We start from the raw sequence: 16,414 nt of genomic DNA on the forward strand, positions 1-16,414 counted from the left end.
TAGAAAGTATTTTTTTTAATAAATTCAAAAACGTATGCTAAAAGTATTTTGTATAAGAAAAATAAGTTTATATTTTAAATAATATCAATGCAAAAGGTTTTAAGGAAAATATTACTAAAGAGAATTGTTGTTTTAATTTATGCGTGCAGCTTGGTCAAGATAGTAAAATTAAAATTAGTAAAGTTATTGAATAATTGGATTGAATAGAACGAGACCCTCTAAACTGCACCAACTATAGAGGAATAAATCTACTTAACATCGCCTATAATCTTCTCTGCAGTAATATGTGAACGTCTAAAGCCTATCGTCAACAACCTGATAGGTCCTTATCAGTGTGGTTTTAGACCAGGAAAGTCCACAAATGTCAAATCAAAAAATCAAATGTGGTGGCGCAACAGTCCGTTGTGAACCAGGGCCTAGTGACTTACAACTCTCAACCATTCCTGTGTGCGAGTACTGTTGTCAGGAATGGAAGGGACCTACAATTTTAGGCCGAATCCGAACGGCTAGTTTGAGAAAGCACTTTTTCATGACAAGAATTACTCTTGAAGGATTTGTCAATTCCTCGCAAGAGGCAGTACCCGCGAATTTTTTTTTTTTTAATTAAGGTGGCACAGGCAGGGATTGAACCCAAAACCCCTTGCATAACAGTCCAACGCACTAACCATCATGCCACGGGTACTACCCACAGGAAAGTCCATAGTTGATCAAATATTCACATTACGGCAGATCCTGGAAAAAACTTATGAACACCAAATCGACACCCACCATCTTTTCATCGATTTCAAGGCCGCATATGACAGCATCTACAGGGACGAGCTGTATAGAGCCATGCCTAGTTTTGGCATCCCTGCCAAACTCGTCCGTTTGTGCAGTATGACCATGGAGAATTCACGCTGCTCCATAAAGGTTGGAAACAACTTAACAGAACCTTTCGATGTCAAAAAAGGTTTTAGACAAGGTGATGCGCTGTCATGCGATTTTTTTAACATCGTGCTTGAAAGAATAGCGCAGAGCTCACACGTCAACACTAGAGGCACTATCTTTCAAAAGATGCCTTCGCTGTAAACGCAGAAAACAACACCAGCGCTGAGATCAAACGCAGAATAACTCTTGCTAACCGCTGTTTCTTTGGACTAAGAAAGCAATTGAGTAGTAAAGTCCTCTCTCGAGGGACCAAAGTGTTGCTATATAAGACCCTTATCATCCCCGTCCTGCTATACGGTACAGAAGCATGGACCATGACAAAAGCGGATGAAAGCACCTTGGGTCGCTTTGAGAGAAAAGTTCTTCGTGTGATCTACGGTCCCGTATGCATCGAAGGGGAGTGGAGCAGAAGATGGAATGACGAACTGTACGGGCTGTACAGCGACGTAGACTTAGCCAGAAGAGTAAAAGTCCAACGACTAAGATAACTGGGTCACGTAGAGCGCATGGAAACCAATACTCCGGCCCGGAAAGTCTCCGAATCAACGCAGTAGAGGAAGACCGCGGATCAGGTGGCGCGCACAAGTGGAAGGTGACCTCACCCAACTTGGAGCGCGAAACTGGAAACATCTAGCTAGGGACCGAGCTAGATGGAGAAGTTTGTTGGGTGAGGCCCTAGTTCACACAGGACTGTAGCGCCACCTTAAGTAAGTAAGTAAGTAAGTAAGTAAAGTTATTGAATTCGGTAGCACAACAGTCCTTATATAGCCAGGCTCGTAACTAACAACTTTTCTAGTGTGAGTTTTAAATTAATTAATTAATTCTGTGATGCATAACTATCAACTTTGTCTGTGTGATTTTTATACTAGAAATGGAAGGTTTCTTAAAGAGGAAGCATAAGAAGCTCACAATCAAGAAGATGTCACAGCAGGAGTGAGGTTCGTAAAGTTTACCAAATGTTAAAAGTACATCCATTGGATACCGAACATCGATCGTATTAGAACCATAGTCTATGCTAGAATACGGAAAAATCGCTTTTTCAAACTTTATACCGACGATGAAGAATCGAATTCATGTTCAAGGGAAATAGCACCATTCAACTTAGGCAAAGTAGAACAATAATTCCGCTTACCCGGTCTGACGAAATGAAGATAGCGGTATCTCATATAAATCCCAACAAAGCTGCTGGAACTGGTGGCATCGCAACCGCATATTCGAAACAGCAGGTGATAATTTGGTAAGGAGTATGAGCCAACTCATCTGCGAAATATGGTCGGAAGAAAGCATGCCCTATGAGTGGAATGTTAACATAGTTTGCCCAGACCTTTTGAACTAGACTAGGAAGCAGTCTCCTAAACATCAGTTAAAAGATCCTTTCTGATGTATAATGTTAACGACTAAAGCCGTTCGTCAACAACCTGATAGGTTCATATCAGTGTGGCTTCAGATCAAGAAAGTCCACCAAATATTTTCTCAACACAATCGCCAAAACTAGAGGCGCAATCAAAATTCCGATAAATTACTCCGATACGCCAATGATATTAACATAATTGGAAGATCAAAGTGTGATATCAGTGGCGTATTACGACGGAAGCGGAGAAAATGGCTTAAGTGGTCAATCAAAGTAAGCCCAATTATATTAAAGGACATTGAACGACGAGCGACGTCTTGGAATCATTGATAGCAATAACTTTGAGGTAATATAGGTTAGGTTAGGTTTATTGGCTGTCCAAGATGGAAACGGACACACTTAGGCCAGTTTAATGGCCCATTGTGATACCACATGAACCTTGAGGCTTCCTCCTAAGCTCAATGGAACCATCTTGAGTCCCTTACGAAACGTGAGAGGCTGATTATACCGATAGGATTTAGATCGTTAAAGAATTCTCCTAGGTGATTTTTGCGATTTCGAGCTAGAGCTCCTCTCCCTCGACCATACAGCTTCTGCAAAAGTCATTTGAGAATACGCCTAGTCTCGTGGCGTGCTTTCCTATTAGACAGTGTCCGGTTATGACACCTATTATCGAGCTTATATGCGATCTGCTTAGAGAGAGCAAGCACCTTGAACGTTTTAAATCCAGTGTTGGCCAGATGTTTTTTATGACTTGACACGTGGTGATGTTGTTCCACCTGGTGCCTGCCCTCCTCACAGCGTCTTGCATTAGCAGCAGTTTACAAGTAGCGATTGCCAAACGTGGTAGGATAAGCTGTACTGTACCGTTCCTGGCGAGTTCATCTGCCTTACAGTTACCTGGAATATCTCTATGGCCCGGCACCCAGCAAAGGTGAATATTAAACAGCAAAGGTGAATATTAAACAGCAAAGGTGAATATTAAACAGCAAAGGTGAATATTAAACAGCAAAGGTGAATATTAAACAGCAAAGGTGAATATTAAACTGTTGCGCCATCTCCATTAGAGATGATCGGTAGTTATGGACTGTTATAGAGTTTGTAGGGACAGGGTCCAGAGATTTGATAGGGGCCTGGCTATCAGAGAAAATACGGATATCAGATGTTGATATCACGTTTTCTTTGAGCCAAGACAAGACTTCCTTTATCGCCAAAAGTTCCGCCTAGAACACGCTACAATGATTTTTCTGTCGAATTGCAGTTGATGAAGGATTTGTCAATTCCTCCAAGAGGCAGTACCCGCGAAAATTATTTTTTTTTTTTAAATTAAGGTGGCACAGGCAGGGATTGAACCCAAGACCTCTTGCATGGCAGTCCAACGCACTAACCATCATGCCACGGGTACTAAAAGGATTTTTAGTTGGATTCCTTTAATATAGGGAGGAATTTTGTATCTCCTCTAAAATAAGACCAGATCGGTTTTGTGTGGGTTAACACCCAGTCCACACCGATCAACCCAAAGTATAAGCCTGTCAAAGGCATTTTGTAAGAGTTCTTTTAGGATATTAAGATGCTTTCCTGAAACTGCTATACCACTAGGTTCCAGAGGAGAAGGGATAGAACACCACCTTCGGGTGTCCCTCTACTAACGAATCGTCTACTAGAAGAGTTGCCCAGTTTTGAGTTAATTATTCTGCTAGTAAGCATTAAATGAATTAACTCCCGAAGCGAACTCGCTACATTTAGAGATGTCAGTGCAGATGTGTCCACGTTGTTAAAGGCACCTTCGATGTCAAGGAAAGCAACCATAGTGAACTCTGTATGATGGAAGAGTGTAACGCTGTTTAAACCGATTTACCTTTACAGTAGGCATGTTGAGACGAAGACAGAAGTCTTGTATCGACACGTGCCCTTAAATGGATATCAATCAATGTTTCCAGGGTCTTAAGAAGGAATGATGATAGACTTATAGGTCGTAAATCTTTAGGATTGACTTGGGAGCATTTACCTGCTTTAGGTATAAAAACAACTTTAACTTCTCTCCATGCCGAGGGAACATGGACCAGGTAAAGACAGCTGGTAAAAATTGCCTCAAGGATTGGTGCAATTATATCAGAAGTCTTTTGTATTTCGGCTGGTATTATTCCATCTGATCCTGCAGCTTTAAATGGTTTGAAGCTGTCGAGAGCCCATTGTAGCTTATCCTTTGTGATCAGACCTTGTGGATATGTTGTATTTGAACTTGAATGTATATAACTGTTGCAAGTTTCGGTAAGAGAACTATTAGGAAAGTGAGTGTCCAATAGTAAGTTCAGCGATTCATTACTTGAATTTATCCAGGAGCCGTGTGTATTTTTCAAGCTGCTTGGCTCTGTAACCTAGAGGCTTCAGAAGTTTCTTCTATCATGCCACAGAAGCATCGCCAAAAAGATCGCTTGGATTTCCTTAGTGCCTTCTTGTAAATTCTTAGGCATTCTTTGTAGGAGTCCCAATGAGAGGCTAGTCTTGCACCTTTGGCCCGGTTGAAAAGTTTCCTGCATTCCTTCCTGATCGAGTCAAGCTCTGAGGCCCACCATTGTGGTTTCCTCTTTGTTCTTATGTGTGTAAGTGGACACACAATTTCTAGCGATCTGTTCATAGCTGAGGTAAGGTCATTGACTTTGTTGTCAAGTTCATTAGCGTAAGAGGAAGGACTAGATAGTCCAGGTTCTAGTAAACTCTGTAATCAGTTCCTGTATGAAGATCAGTCAATTTTCTGATAGTTTCGAAAAGTCAATGGACTCGGGTTATCATCCACATTTATATTGAACTGGATATATCTATGATCAGAGAACGAGTGTTCTTTGGATACTTTCCAGTCCAAGACGTAATATAGGAGTTTGTCTATTTAGACGCTGCTTCTTTGGACTTAGAGGGCAATTGTATAGTAAAGTCCTCTCTGGAGCATCTAAAGTCACCCTCTATAAGACACTCATCATTTTAGTTTTTATTTATGCCGGGAAGGTTTGAAGCTTGTCAAAGCAAGGTGAGAAAGTTTTAGGATATCTCCAGAGAAAAATTCTTAGGGTGATTTTTGTTTTCGTCAGCATGGATTGAGAGTGGAGGAGAAGATACAACGAGAAACTGTATGGGTTGTACATCGGCACTCATCTAGTCACAAAAACAAAAAAGTCCAACTACATAGATGGCTGGGGTATGCAGATCCAATCCCGAGGGTCAGAGAATGCAATTCGCTCGCTTTTAGAATTTTGAGTTTAACACGAGGCTACTCCGTCAGCCATTTCATATAAATGAATCTTGACCTTCTGAGTTAGTATATGTATTCAAAACCAAAAGTTTTATGAAGTCCGAGCATAGGAGGTCCTAAATTTCTATCGACGACGCACTTCCCATTGGTTATTGTATTAATGAAATGAAAACCTACATATTTTGTTATATGCAAATAATTCCTGCTTTCTCTTTTAATTTCGAAAAAGAAATTTAAATACAAGCCAGACGTCTTGTTTTATTTAATTTCAAGAATAATAATTTCTAAACATAAATAAAAACAGAACTTTTCTTAGAACAAGTTGTTAAGCATTTACTATCTGACCATGTTGTTTTAATTGTGTAAAGTTAATATAAATGTTTAAAAAGTGCTCGAATTCTCCAAAAAGCTTAAGCAATTAAAACTCAAAATAGATAACAAAATAAAATAAACTAAATTAAATACTCACCTCACTGACACAACAAACAAAAGCACTAATATAAACTGCCTTAATTAAATGTAGCTCCAAAAATCTCCAACAAACTCCTTTGAAGTTTTTAGCAATGTTTCTCGTTCTACTTTTGAACTCAGACAAAAATCGGAGTATTAAAACTTTTATCGATGCTTGGATTCGATTTTTTTGCATTGAAATTCCAGTTGAGTCTTTTGCTTTATCAGCACCATTTGCTTCTATTGGTTCACTCATTTCTTGATTATTAGAAGTTGATCTTATTCTCTCTTGTGAAACTTCAAGTGACTGATGTTGTAAGGCCGCAATGAATCGCTTATGGAAATAATGTACCTGAATCACAGTAAGGATAACAATAATTGTCGGCGAAACAAGATGCAGGAACAAATCTTTTGTTTCGTATTTTTTTAACCCAATGTCTTCTTGTCTATTCAGTTATTAAAAAGGTTTGTTTTAATTAAATTTATAGAGGAATCACAATATTCGTGTAACATGCAAACTTACAATGTTTTTGATATGTTTAAATAGTCATTCCAATATTCATCGAATTTATCAAACTGATAAGTATAAATTAGGGTAAGAATGGACATCGCATAAAATATAAGGAAAAGCCAAAATCCATACATGACCTTGACCCATGCTTTTGAGGATGACTGAAAAACTAATAAGAAAAACAAAAACATTGCCATATAGCAAATACGGAATCCAGTCATTTTGACACCAGTAATTGCACATAAAAATATCACAAGAATTAACAGCCAAATCCATAGTCTAACTAACAGGTTCTTGATAATATCGCCAGCTTTTTTAAGGAATTTTGAAGTTTTTTTATTATCCTGCATTGAACCTCCATCTGAAAAAAGAAAAATACAATTGGAATTAGAATCAAAATAAAATGTTGTAATTGTTTTCTTACCAGCGGCGGTTGCAGCACTAACGCTAACTTGTAATGGCGCTACCATATCAGCTATAGTATTATGAGTTTTTCTTTCATTCTTTTCTTTGAAAAATTGTCTCAGTGTTACCCAAAACATGAGCAGAAAAGAAGTCTTTACTATTAAAGGAATACATGGTTGTACTTGGTTCTCAGAGGGGCGTTCTAAACCGATTTGTTGCAAATTAATTCCAGTGGTCTATATGATAAGGAGTAAATAAGTTATATAATGAATAGGTTCTAAAATTAATGCAAAAAGCAAAAATATACTTTATAGCTTATTATAACACACTTAAATTATAACTCTTACTAAGGTTTGTTTCTTTGTATTTTTATTATTATAGTCAGAAATGGTAAATTAAGATTTATACTGTTAATTTATACTTTTTGACCTTAAAAAAATGCAGCTAGAGCAGTGGCTTTATTTAAAGCTAAAAACCATCGGCGTTTGCATTGCTCGTATAATTGGTGTACCTAAATTACCGATCGCAATATCATCAGACGATTTTGGGAGGTCATCGATGAAACATGCCGGGAAATTAAGGTTGCACTGCTAATAAAAGTAAATCCGAGTTTTTGACCATATTGATCGAACATCTTACAGCAAGACTTTGTTTTCGAGAATATATTAACAAGAAAATTGATGAATGGAAAGACCTTCTTTTATCAGACAAAATCAGAATAGATCAACATGGTCAAAGCGTCTACACGTGACAAAAAAAAACAAAAGGTTTTCTCTATGTACGAACCGAAGCGGTTGGGTTCTTCGTAATGCCTTTAATGGTTTCAATAGCATACGCTATAAGTCTTGGAAGGATTTTGTTAAGTTCGATAGAGGCAGTGTGAATGTCCACATATCGCACGCTGCCATACCGAAATTACTTAATACCCTAATGATGTCAAAGTTCTTGTTTTTCTATGGCCATTACGCAATCCAGAACCAGACGTATCCGATCGAGAACACGTACTTCTATGCTCCAGGAGAGCTTAAGACAAATACAGGAAAGGAGTGCACAATATCAACTAATTATTAAATGTTTAGTAATTCAACAAGTAGTATGAAACAATATTTGAAACAATAATGTTTTGGTAGAGATGTTAACGCCACTAATAATGAAAAAGCAGCTTTCGCGAATTTTGTCTTTCTATAACTTATGTCGTGAGACTTTTTACACAATGTTTAGAACAAGAAAACTTAGGTATAAACAGATTTCCAGTTTACTTTTTTAGCCTTATTTTACTGGTCTATTTTTGGACATACAGCAAAAATGTTTTTATTTGTTGCCCCAAACATTTGATATTGTTTCTTATTTTTTTTTAAATATTTAAATTAGTAACCAATGCCTAGTAGTATCCTTGTCCTAGGATTGTCATGCCAGAGGTCTTGAGTTTAATCCCTGTCTCTACCACCTCCACCTAAAGTTTTTTTTTTGCAAGGGTTCTGCCTCTTAAGAGGAATTGACAAATCCTCCAACAGTAATTCTTCTCATTTTTGAGATTTAGATTTTATTTTTTTTTCATTATTTCTAAGCATAATTATAAGTTTACAAAAACCTGCCGTCTGCCAGGTTGACAAGATAAATTTAATGTAATATAGAGTAATGGTTGCATTAAAAATCAGGAATTGGTAAACAAATTGAAAAAAAAAACTAAAAACATATCTGTATGTATATAATTTAAAAAAAAGGATAAGTTTTAACTTTAATGTGTTTTTAGAAGCTTCTGCAGATTATTCTGTTTCGGTAACTTTTAGCCAATTTGCAGTTGCAGAGTTTTTCCACCGTCATCTTATTTAAGAGTCTTATCATTTCTTCTTCCATAAGGTAATTAGATCCAAAGAAGGATCTCCTACTTTCTATTTACACAGGGCATTTTCCTAAGTAGTGAAAGACATCTTTTTTTCCCTTCGGTTACTTAAACTGCATTGCCCAGGTCGATAATCCCTATGGGGTATATAGTTGAGATGCAGGAGCTCTTCTCAAAGTCTCAGTATCATAGAAATAACCTCCACACTGTTCTCAACTCTAAAATAGTTATTTGGACCAAGGTTATGACAAAAATGTTTTTAAATTAATCTGTGAGTTGAATATGAAGCTTCTTCTATATAGCGACTACGGAGGTTTTCATCAACCCTTGCAATTAATTATTAAGTTTAATCCTGCAATCATCAACGTTACCGAAATCCAGATCCAGCGAAATTTCACACCACAAAGCCGGCTCGTGCCATTCTGCGTACCAACTACTTATTTGATTGATTTTATACAGGGCTGCTTTCTTTGGTAATCTTCCATTGTGCATGAACTTTGATGATGTAGTCTATATTTAGACACTAGACACTGCTTCAAACACACGAAATTTGCTACTATATGCTATGTTCTTTTTTGAAAAACACTTTGCCCAGAAAGTTGTGATTGCACTTTTTGCTTTCATAAGTTTTTCACTAAGATGTTTTTTCATACTAGGATTCTTTGTAAAGCACACTCCTAGGTAATTGAATTCTCTCCACACCTCAATCAAGTTCGAATCGTAGCTCCATCTTTCATTTGAGCAATTTCTGTTCTTGAATATCATAATTTAAGATTTTCTTAAATTGACGTTAAGATTCCACGTTACACAGTGGCTATGTAACTGGTTAATCATTAGTTGCAGCGATTGGAGTGAATTAGAAAACAGCACAATGTCATTGACATAGAATAGTGCTTTGATCGTTGTCCCGGCGAATTCCACTCCTGCACCAATATTGTCAGTAAGGTCATCCACAAAGAGCGCACATAAAAGAGGACTCAACGTACACCCCTGCCGGACGCCAGTTTCCGTCTGAAACCATTCAGAGATTTCCTCTCCATTCCAAACAGCGGCTTTAGTATTATTGTATATATTTTTGAGGACTTTACCGAATTTCCTAGACTTCCCTATTCTATAAAGTTTGTATAAGAGCGCAAAATTTGGTCGACCGTGGAGTAACCGGCTCTGAAACCGGCTTGAAAATCTTTCAATAAACCATTATTATTATCCATAAATTAAGTCGTCTTTGCAAAATCGTCGTAAAAAATTTGTATGAAGCGTTCAAAAACCTTAATCCACGAGAATTGTCTGGGTTTTGGCTACTTGGGATTAAGGAATCCTTAAGCACTTCTGGTATAGATCCACTATCCAAAATATGGTTAAACTCCGAAGTAATCTTCTTTATCAGCTTATTATTGCTTTACTTGTTAAATTCTACTGCAATTCCGTAGGAACCAGCCGCTTTGCCATCCTGTAACTAATTCTTCAGTAGTTATTATCGCATCCAGTGTACTATTTTCAGTTACTGTTGCATTGACGGTTAAGGGATTCAAAAGCTCTATAAAATGTGACAGAAAAACGTCAGGTGTTAAGTCTCTATGTATCTTGTACTCTTTTCCATTCCGTCTTTTCACCGCTTTCCAAAAATCCGATGAATTCTTGCATTGTGCTAGTCGCCTAGCCTCTTTATTAAAAAAAGCTTTTTGTCCTGAATATGTTTTTGAACTGCATTTTAGCTTCCAAGTAATTGGTACATTTTTTTAATGAAAAGTTTTTTCTCAAATTAGCCGCACGGGTTCTGCATATAAACTGTAGCACGGGAATGGTTGAGAGTTATAAGTCACTAGGCCCTAGTTGTCTACGGACTGTTGCGCCACCTAATTTCCTTTTTTTTTAAGCAATGAAGAAACGCAAATTTGGTTTCATTTTCGCTTCTGTTATCATGGAGTGATGCGCTTAAGGAAATATAATCAAAATAATTGTCTTACATATGTAAGGATTAAATTCTTCTTTCAAGTCATAATGTTTAGGAATCGGATTATCCGTCAGTTTTCTATGTCTTTGAGAATAGATGACAGCCCAAAGAATATTCAATAAATCAAATCCGCTGTCCATCTATGCTAATGAAAACAGTGCGGAACGAATACCCTTCGAAAGGCAAAGATAATGTCCAGAGAATTAGATATACACATATTCAATAGATCCATTTCAAAGCTGGTTAGGGAGCATCTACACATAAAGTGTTATTTACGCTTGAAAGATCATTTGGTAATACCTCGACTCTAAAAAGTTATTGTGTAAAGAGTCAGAGAAATTTTACTGTGGCACGCGAGATTTGAGAGTGAAATAATCTTTTTTTTTTGGATGAAAAGATTTTCACCGTTAAAGAATTTAAACCACATCATTATATCAAAGCAAAACTGTTGTTCTAAGGGTCAAACCTAACCATTACCAAGCTTCTTTAACGGTTTAATTGAAAGTCTCATCCAAAGTATCCCATCCCTCCATTTTTGAAAACGAATGTGAAAAGTTGTACCATAGAAATGGTAAAGGGTTCAGCAAAATTTTTCCCCAGAGTAAGTTTTAATTTTATATCCATATACAAATTTTGTATTAATATGTTAATAAATATTTAGCACAATGGAGGATAATATACTCTACGTTGAAAAATTTGCTGAGGTAACTTAATTGAAAATCCTTGTATTAGAAAAATATTTAAAATATAATTAATTTGTATTGTAAAGGATGCTCAATATAAAGGACTCAGCTATATGTATGGTCCAGAAATCGGTGTAGGTGCTTTTGGACGAGTATTTAAAGGTGCTGCCAAAAATCTTTTACGAATGGGGGGTACAACCATTGTTGCAGTGAAGCAGTTGAAAGGTAGAAACTTATTGTACTATAGACAAATGTATTGTATGTATGTATGTAGGTTAAAAAATGATTTCAGAGTACGTTACATACAAAATTTAAACCGGTAATTAAGAAATAGTAGATTTGTTTGCGTTTTCAAAATAATTTTTGGCAATCATTATTTAGATCCACTATAAAAAACACCATCTCCAATAAAAATATTTGGCAGGTTTATACTTATGAAGTTATTTGCAGTAAACTGGATTCTTTGAACGCTCAATAGGATCAAAGCAGCTAGTTAATTTCTCATATGTCATTAATTTAAAAATTGGCACTTGACTTCACTAACCTGTACCTTCAGTTCATTTTACAAAGAGAACCAAAAACACTGTCGCAAAATTTTAAACGCTTTGGCGAAATGTTAGAGCAATTAACTAAAGTTAAAATCACAGAATGTCTACTTTAACTTTGAGCAATTTAAAAACCATGTGACGTTTGTAAAATTTAAGATAGAAGGAACACATTTTAAAGAGTTACCCAGGATAACTAATTAAAAAAAGGTATTTCATAACTTCGACTAGTAGTTGCTGCTGCAGCTCTCTTCGTTTAAGTTTACTAAACTTTCCACTGCTCCTTTAGTAAAAATATCGATTTCCCACAACTTTGGCTTAACCACTTGTTGGGCACACCGTTGGCATTTTTCAGCGTCAACCTTTGGTAGTCCCGTTTTTAAAATATCTTTTACTTCAGCTAGTTAAAAAGACTTATTTTGGCTTGCCACAAATCCTTTCACTCAAGTGAAGCCCAAACATGCTCTAATAAATTAAGTTCATAATGAGAATATTGACAATCAAAGTATTTCATGTCCTGCCGATTTGGCCATTTCACGGTATTTAAAATTTTAGCTTGCACCATATCGTCTTCATAGTTGATACGAATACAACTCAGGCACTCCTTTTCAAGGGAGCCTTGTTTAGCTTCCGAGAATGATCCAAACCATTATCGAAAAATATAACGTAGTTTAATTCCAGTCGTGTGAGTGTTTAACAGTTTAAAAAAAAGGTAAACATTTTGGTTAACCCTGAATATTTCACGAAGCAATGGCGCAAGCGACTTAAATTAAATTGTATATTATATATTGTAACGTGATACCAAAAAAGTTTATTTTTGGGAAAAAAAAATCCAAATAACTGTTTTTTTATATTCGAAAAAACTGAAAAAAAAACTTGCCACCTCGAAAATTTTACGAATAAAAATGATTTCATCACTAAAGCAATTTTTGCAAAGAAAAAAAAACATTTTTAACATTTGGTAAAATTTTGAGAAAAATCGTTGGTTGAATTTCGACTCAAATATCTTTTCAAAAACTTGAGATTATGGCTTCAAACTTATTTTATCTTATAAGAAATATTGTTTTTAACATTCGGTAAAATATTGAGAAAAATTGAATTGACAGTTTTTTTTACAAAAAATAAAAACTTAAGAGAAAATTTAACAAAAGTTGGTAAAAATAGATTTTTTAGCAAAAGAAAACTAATACTAAAACTTGATTGATAAAAATGTTTGATTTAAATAGCTTTTCAAAAATTAAAAATGTTGTCTTCAAACTTTCTTTTATATTATTGAAAATATTGTTTTAGATGTTCAGTAGTATTTTTTAATACAATTTTATTGTTTTTTCATAAAACAATAAAATCGACAAAAAGTACGTAAATTTGAAAAAAAAAATAGTGTTCTGTTCTTAATATCAATCAAATTAATTTCGTTCATCCAATTTGTAAAAATTTAAGAAATGCTACTAACATTTTTAAAACTTTATTTAACAAAACTAAATTTTCAAACTAAACTTTATATGAAAAATATTATTGGTAATTTTAAAATTTTTAAGACTTATTCAAATGACAACTTTTTTAACTCAACTAGAAAACCTACAAACTTTTAAGCAAGACAAATCGACAGACGGGATGGAAAGTTATCAGTGTGGGTCGCATTCCAGCCTCTTTTTTTTTGATTTTGAGTTATGCTCTGATTTTTCTTCAAACAATTATAGAAAGTTTGCTGTGCTACAGAAAATTCATCGGCAGTTTTCGTAACAGCTGCCGTCTTATTTCTTACAAGATCATAAAATTTGTTATTTGCGTCAACGATTGCGTGCATCTTTTGTAAACTTATGTCCTTTGAACACTTCGAACTTTTTAAAATTTAAATAAACACAAGATGAAAGTACATAAACTATATGAACTCAAAAAGTAAAATTTGGCAACTCTGGTAGGTAAATAATTACGGCTCAAAGATCTTACTTTAGGAACTAAATAAAACTAAAAAAAACATAATCACATTTATTTGAATACCATTATTAAAAAAAGGTTAGGATGCGACCCAGACTAATAACTTCCCATCCCGTTTGTCGATTTGTCTTGCTTAAAAGTTTGTCTATATGTACTCGTATCAATTTTTACCAAATTTGTGTACTATTTTTTGTAGATTTTATTTTTTACGAAAAAACGGACTGTTGGATTTTTATACAAAAATTACTGAATATCGAAAACAAAATTTTCTGTGAATAAAAATAAGTTATTAATTTTTGGAAAAGTAAAGTAAATTTTTACCAAGTTTAGAGTTTTTTTTTGTAAAAAAAAACTGTCAATTTGATTTTTTTTCAAAAATGTATCGAATGTTAAAACAATATTTCTTATAAGATAAAATTAGTTTGAAGCCAATATTTCAAATTTTTAAAAAGACATTTGAGTCGAAAATCAATTTTTACCAACTTTTATACATTCTTTTTTTGATTTTTATTTTTTGTAAAAAAAACTGTCAATTCGATTTTTCTCAAATTTTTTCAGAATGTTGAAAACAATATTTCCTATAAGATAAAATAAGTTTGAAGCCTAAATTTCAAGGTTTTGAAAAGAGATTTGAATCGATAGTCAATTTTTACCAACTTTGAGTAATGTTTTTTTTTAGATTTTTATTTTTTAATAAAAAAAGTGTCTATTCGATTTTTCTCAAAATTTTATCAGATGTCAAAATTATTATTCTTCGTTGCACAAAATTATTTTGGAGATGAAATCATATTTTAGTCGTAAAATTTTGTAGGTGACCAATTTTTTTTCAGTTTTTCTGATTTATAAAAAAAACCATTAAATGGATTTTTTTCAAAAAATATACTTCTTTAATATCACGTTACAATATATTATATAAAGTTCATTATTTTAGTTTATTTCGCCTCTAGGGACCTTGAAACGTCGAGAAATGTCAAAATTTTCAATTTGACAAATCGGACCCATTACAATAACTTCCTAAGGAAAGTTAAAAATATCAGAAACCTATTTCTTTTAGTAAGGTTAATAAAAACAAGTTCTTTTAAGTTCTATATCAAGCAGATCGAACTATTTTAAAGAAAGTCCCCTCAACCAATTGATTTCAGTTTACAACAAGGATCACTTTTTGGTACATTCCGTAAGCAATGATTTTAAAAGTAACACACTTAAAGTGAATTTTTTCAATACTTCAGTTTAGCTTTTTTTTGCAAATTGCTTAAAGCATTGTAAATCTATAAATCTAAGAATAAATGTAATATTAGTCTTAAGTTCTAACGTTAGTTTGTTTAACGAATTCAATAACTAAATGATCCTGGAAGTTGCATTTGGTTTTGTAAGAACTTTGCGATATCATTATTTGTACAACGACTCTCAAGATATTGGCGTCGTTCAAATGACATTTGTTTGATTTTCGAATACTTTATCACCTTATAATCAAAACTTCCAAATCCTAAGTCATTCATTTAAAGCAATGATCGTTATCGTTTTTGTTTTAAAAGTATTTTTTTTTTTTAAATTTGAATTTTAATATAATTAAGTAGGAAAAAGATTTACTTACATTTACACTTGAAGGCAATTCATCGTTGGTTAAATTCATTCCATAAATGTATTGTGCAATTAACAACACTTCTGCATAAAAAACTATAAACGGACTCGAGCGCATCATTGCTTTTCGTTGATTTGGAATCATCCATAAAACATTCGCCCAAAGCAGAAACACAAATGTTAACCAACTATGATATACTATACTCCAAGCCTTAAAAAAGAAAAATAATTTTTTAATTGATCGACATCATTAATAATAAAGTAGTAGTAGTAGAAAAACTTACCATCATCAGAATATTTGTGAAAATATAGCTATTTTGATAAATAAATCCTCCAACACTGACGATTCCATAACATATTTGATCAAACAATGATGGACTGTTCTCCCCTTCAACTCCTCGGTCCAATGAATCCATTGGTATGTCGTTTTCCACTTTTCGAGCCTCAACACTGGATTCGATACCGCGTACGATTTTCTTGTGGCGCACCAACTAAATTCAAAAATTCGTATGTATATCAATGATAATTTCGATTAAAAGAAAAACAAACATAATGAAACTCACTCCAAGCTATAGCTAACATAAATACAAATAAAATATTTTAAAGCAAATAAATTTTGTTAAACAAAAGAAGAAAAAGACGGACAAGAGTTTCTATAAACACTCAAGTTCTATTCTAGGTGATTTTTAGTTACAGTACCATTTTTCCTTTTTCCATTTTAGAAAGGTTCATATTGAAATGGTATAATTTTAGAATGCATTTTGTCGTGAATTTAATATACATCCTTTTCTAAGTTCTTTGAAGATTCAAGTTTCAAAAATGCATTCCAAAATGATTTTAAAGTTATTAATGAGTGTCGGGCGAAATGTGTTATGAACAGAATTATGATATCTAGAACGATATATTACACAGAGACCATTTAACAAGAATTTTTTAGATTTCGAGTTTAGTGAAACAAAGAACCCCAACAAACTACCAT

The 16,414-nt window shown here is 34.2% G+C and overlaps 1 protein-coding gene across 13 annotated transcripts in view; it reads right to left on the reverse strand.

The window, feature by feature from the left end:
* The window catches only part of LOC129952624 (piezo-type mechanosensitive ion channel component), a 141,134-nt gene that overhangs the window by 65,704 nt on the left and 59,016 nt on the right, over positions 1-16,414 (reverse strand). For all 13 annotated transcript variants that reach the window (XM_056065344.1, XM_056065353.1, XM_056065349.1 and 10 more), the window contains 5 exons: positions 15,720-15,926; positions 15,449-15,646; positions 6,911-7,127; positions 6,499-6,847; positions 5,995-6,421 (listed from right to left, as the gene is read on the reverse strand). In XM_056065344.1, the coding sequence (XP_055921319.1) occupies positions 5,995-6,421; positions 6,499-6,847; positions 6,911-7,127; positions 15,449-15,646; positions 15,720-15,926 (1,398 nt within the window). The remainder of the gene's footprint in view (positions 1-5,994; positions 6,422-6,498; positions 6,848-6,910; positions 7,128-15,448; positions 15,647-15,719; positions 15,927-16,414) is intronic.

This window comes from Eupeodes corollae, chromosome 3, assembly GCF_945859685.1.
Source record: "Eupeodes corollae chromosome 3, idEupCoro1.1, whole genome shotgun sequence".
In the NCBI taxonomy this organism is placed as follows: Eukaryota; Metazoa; Arthropoda; class Insecta; order Diptera; family Syrphidae; genus Eupeodes; species Eupeodes corollae.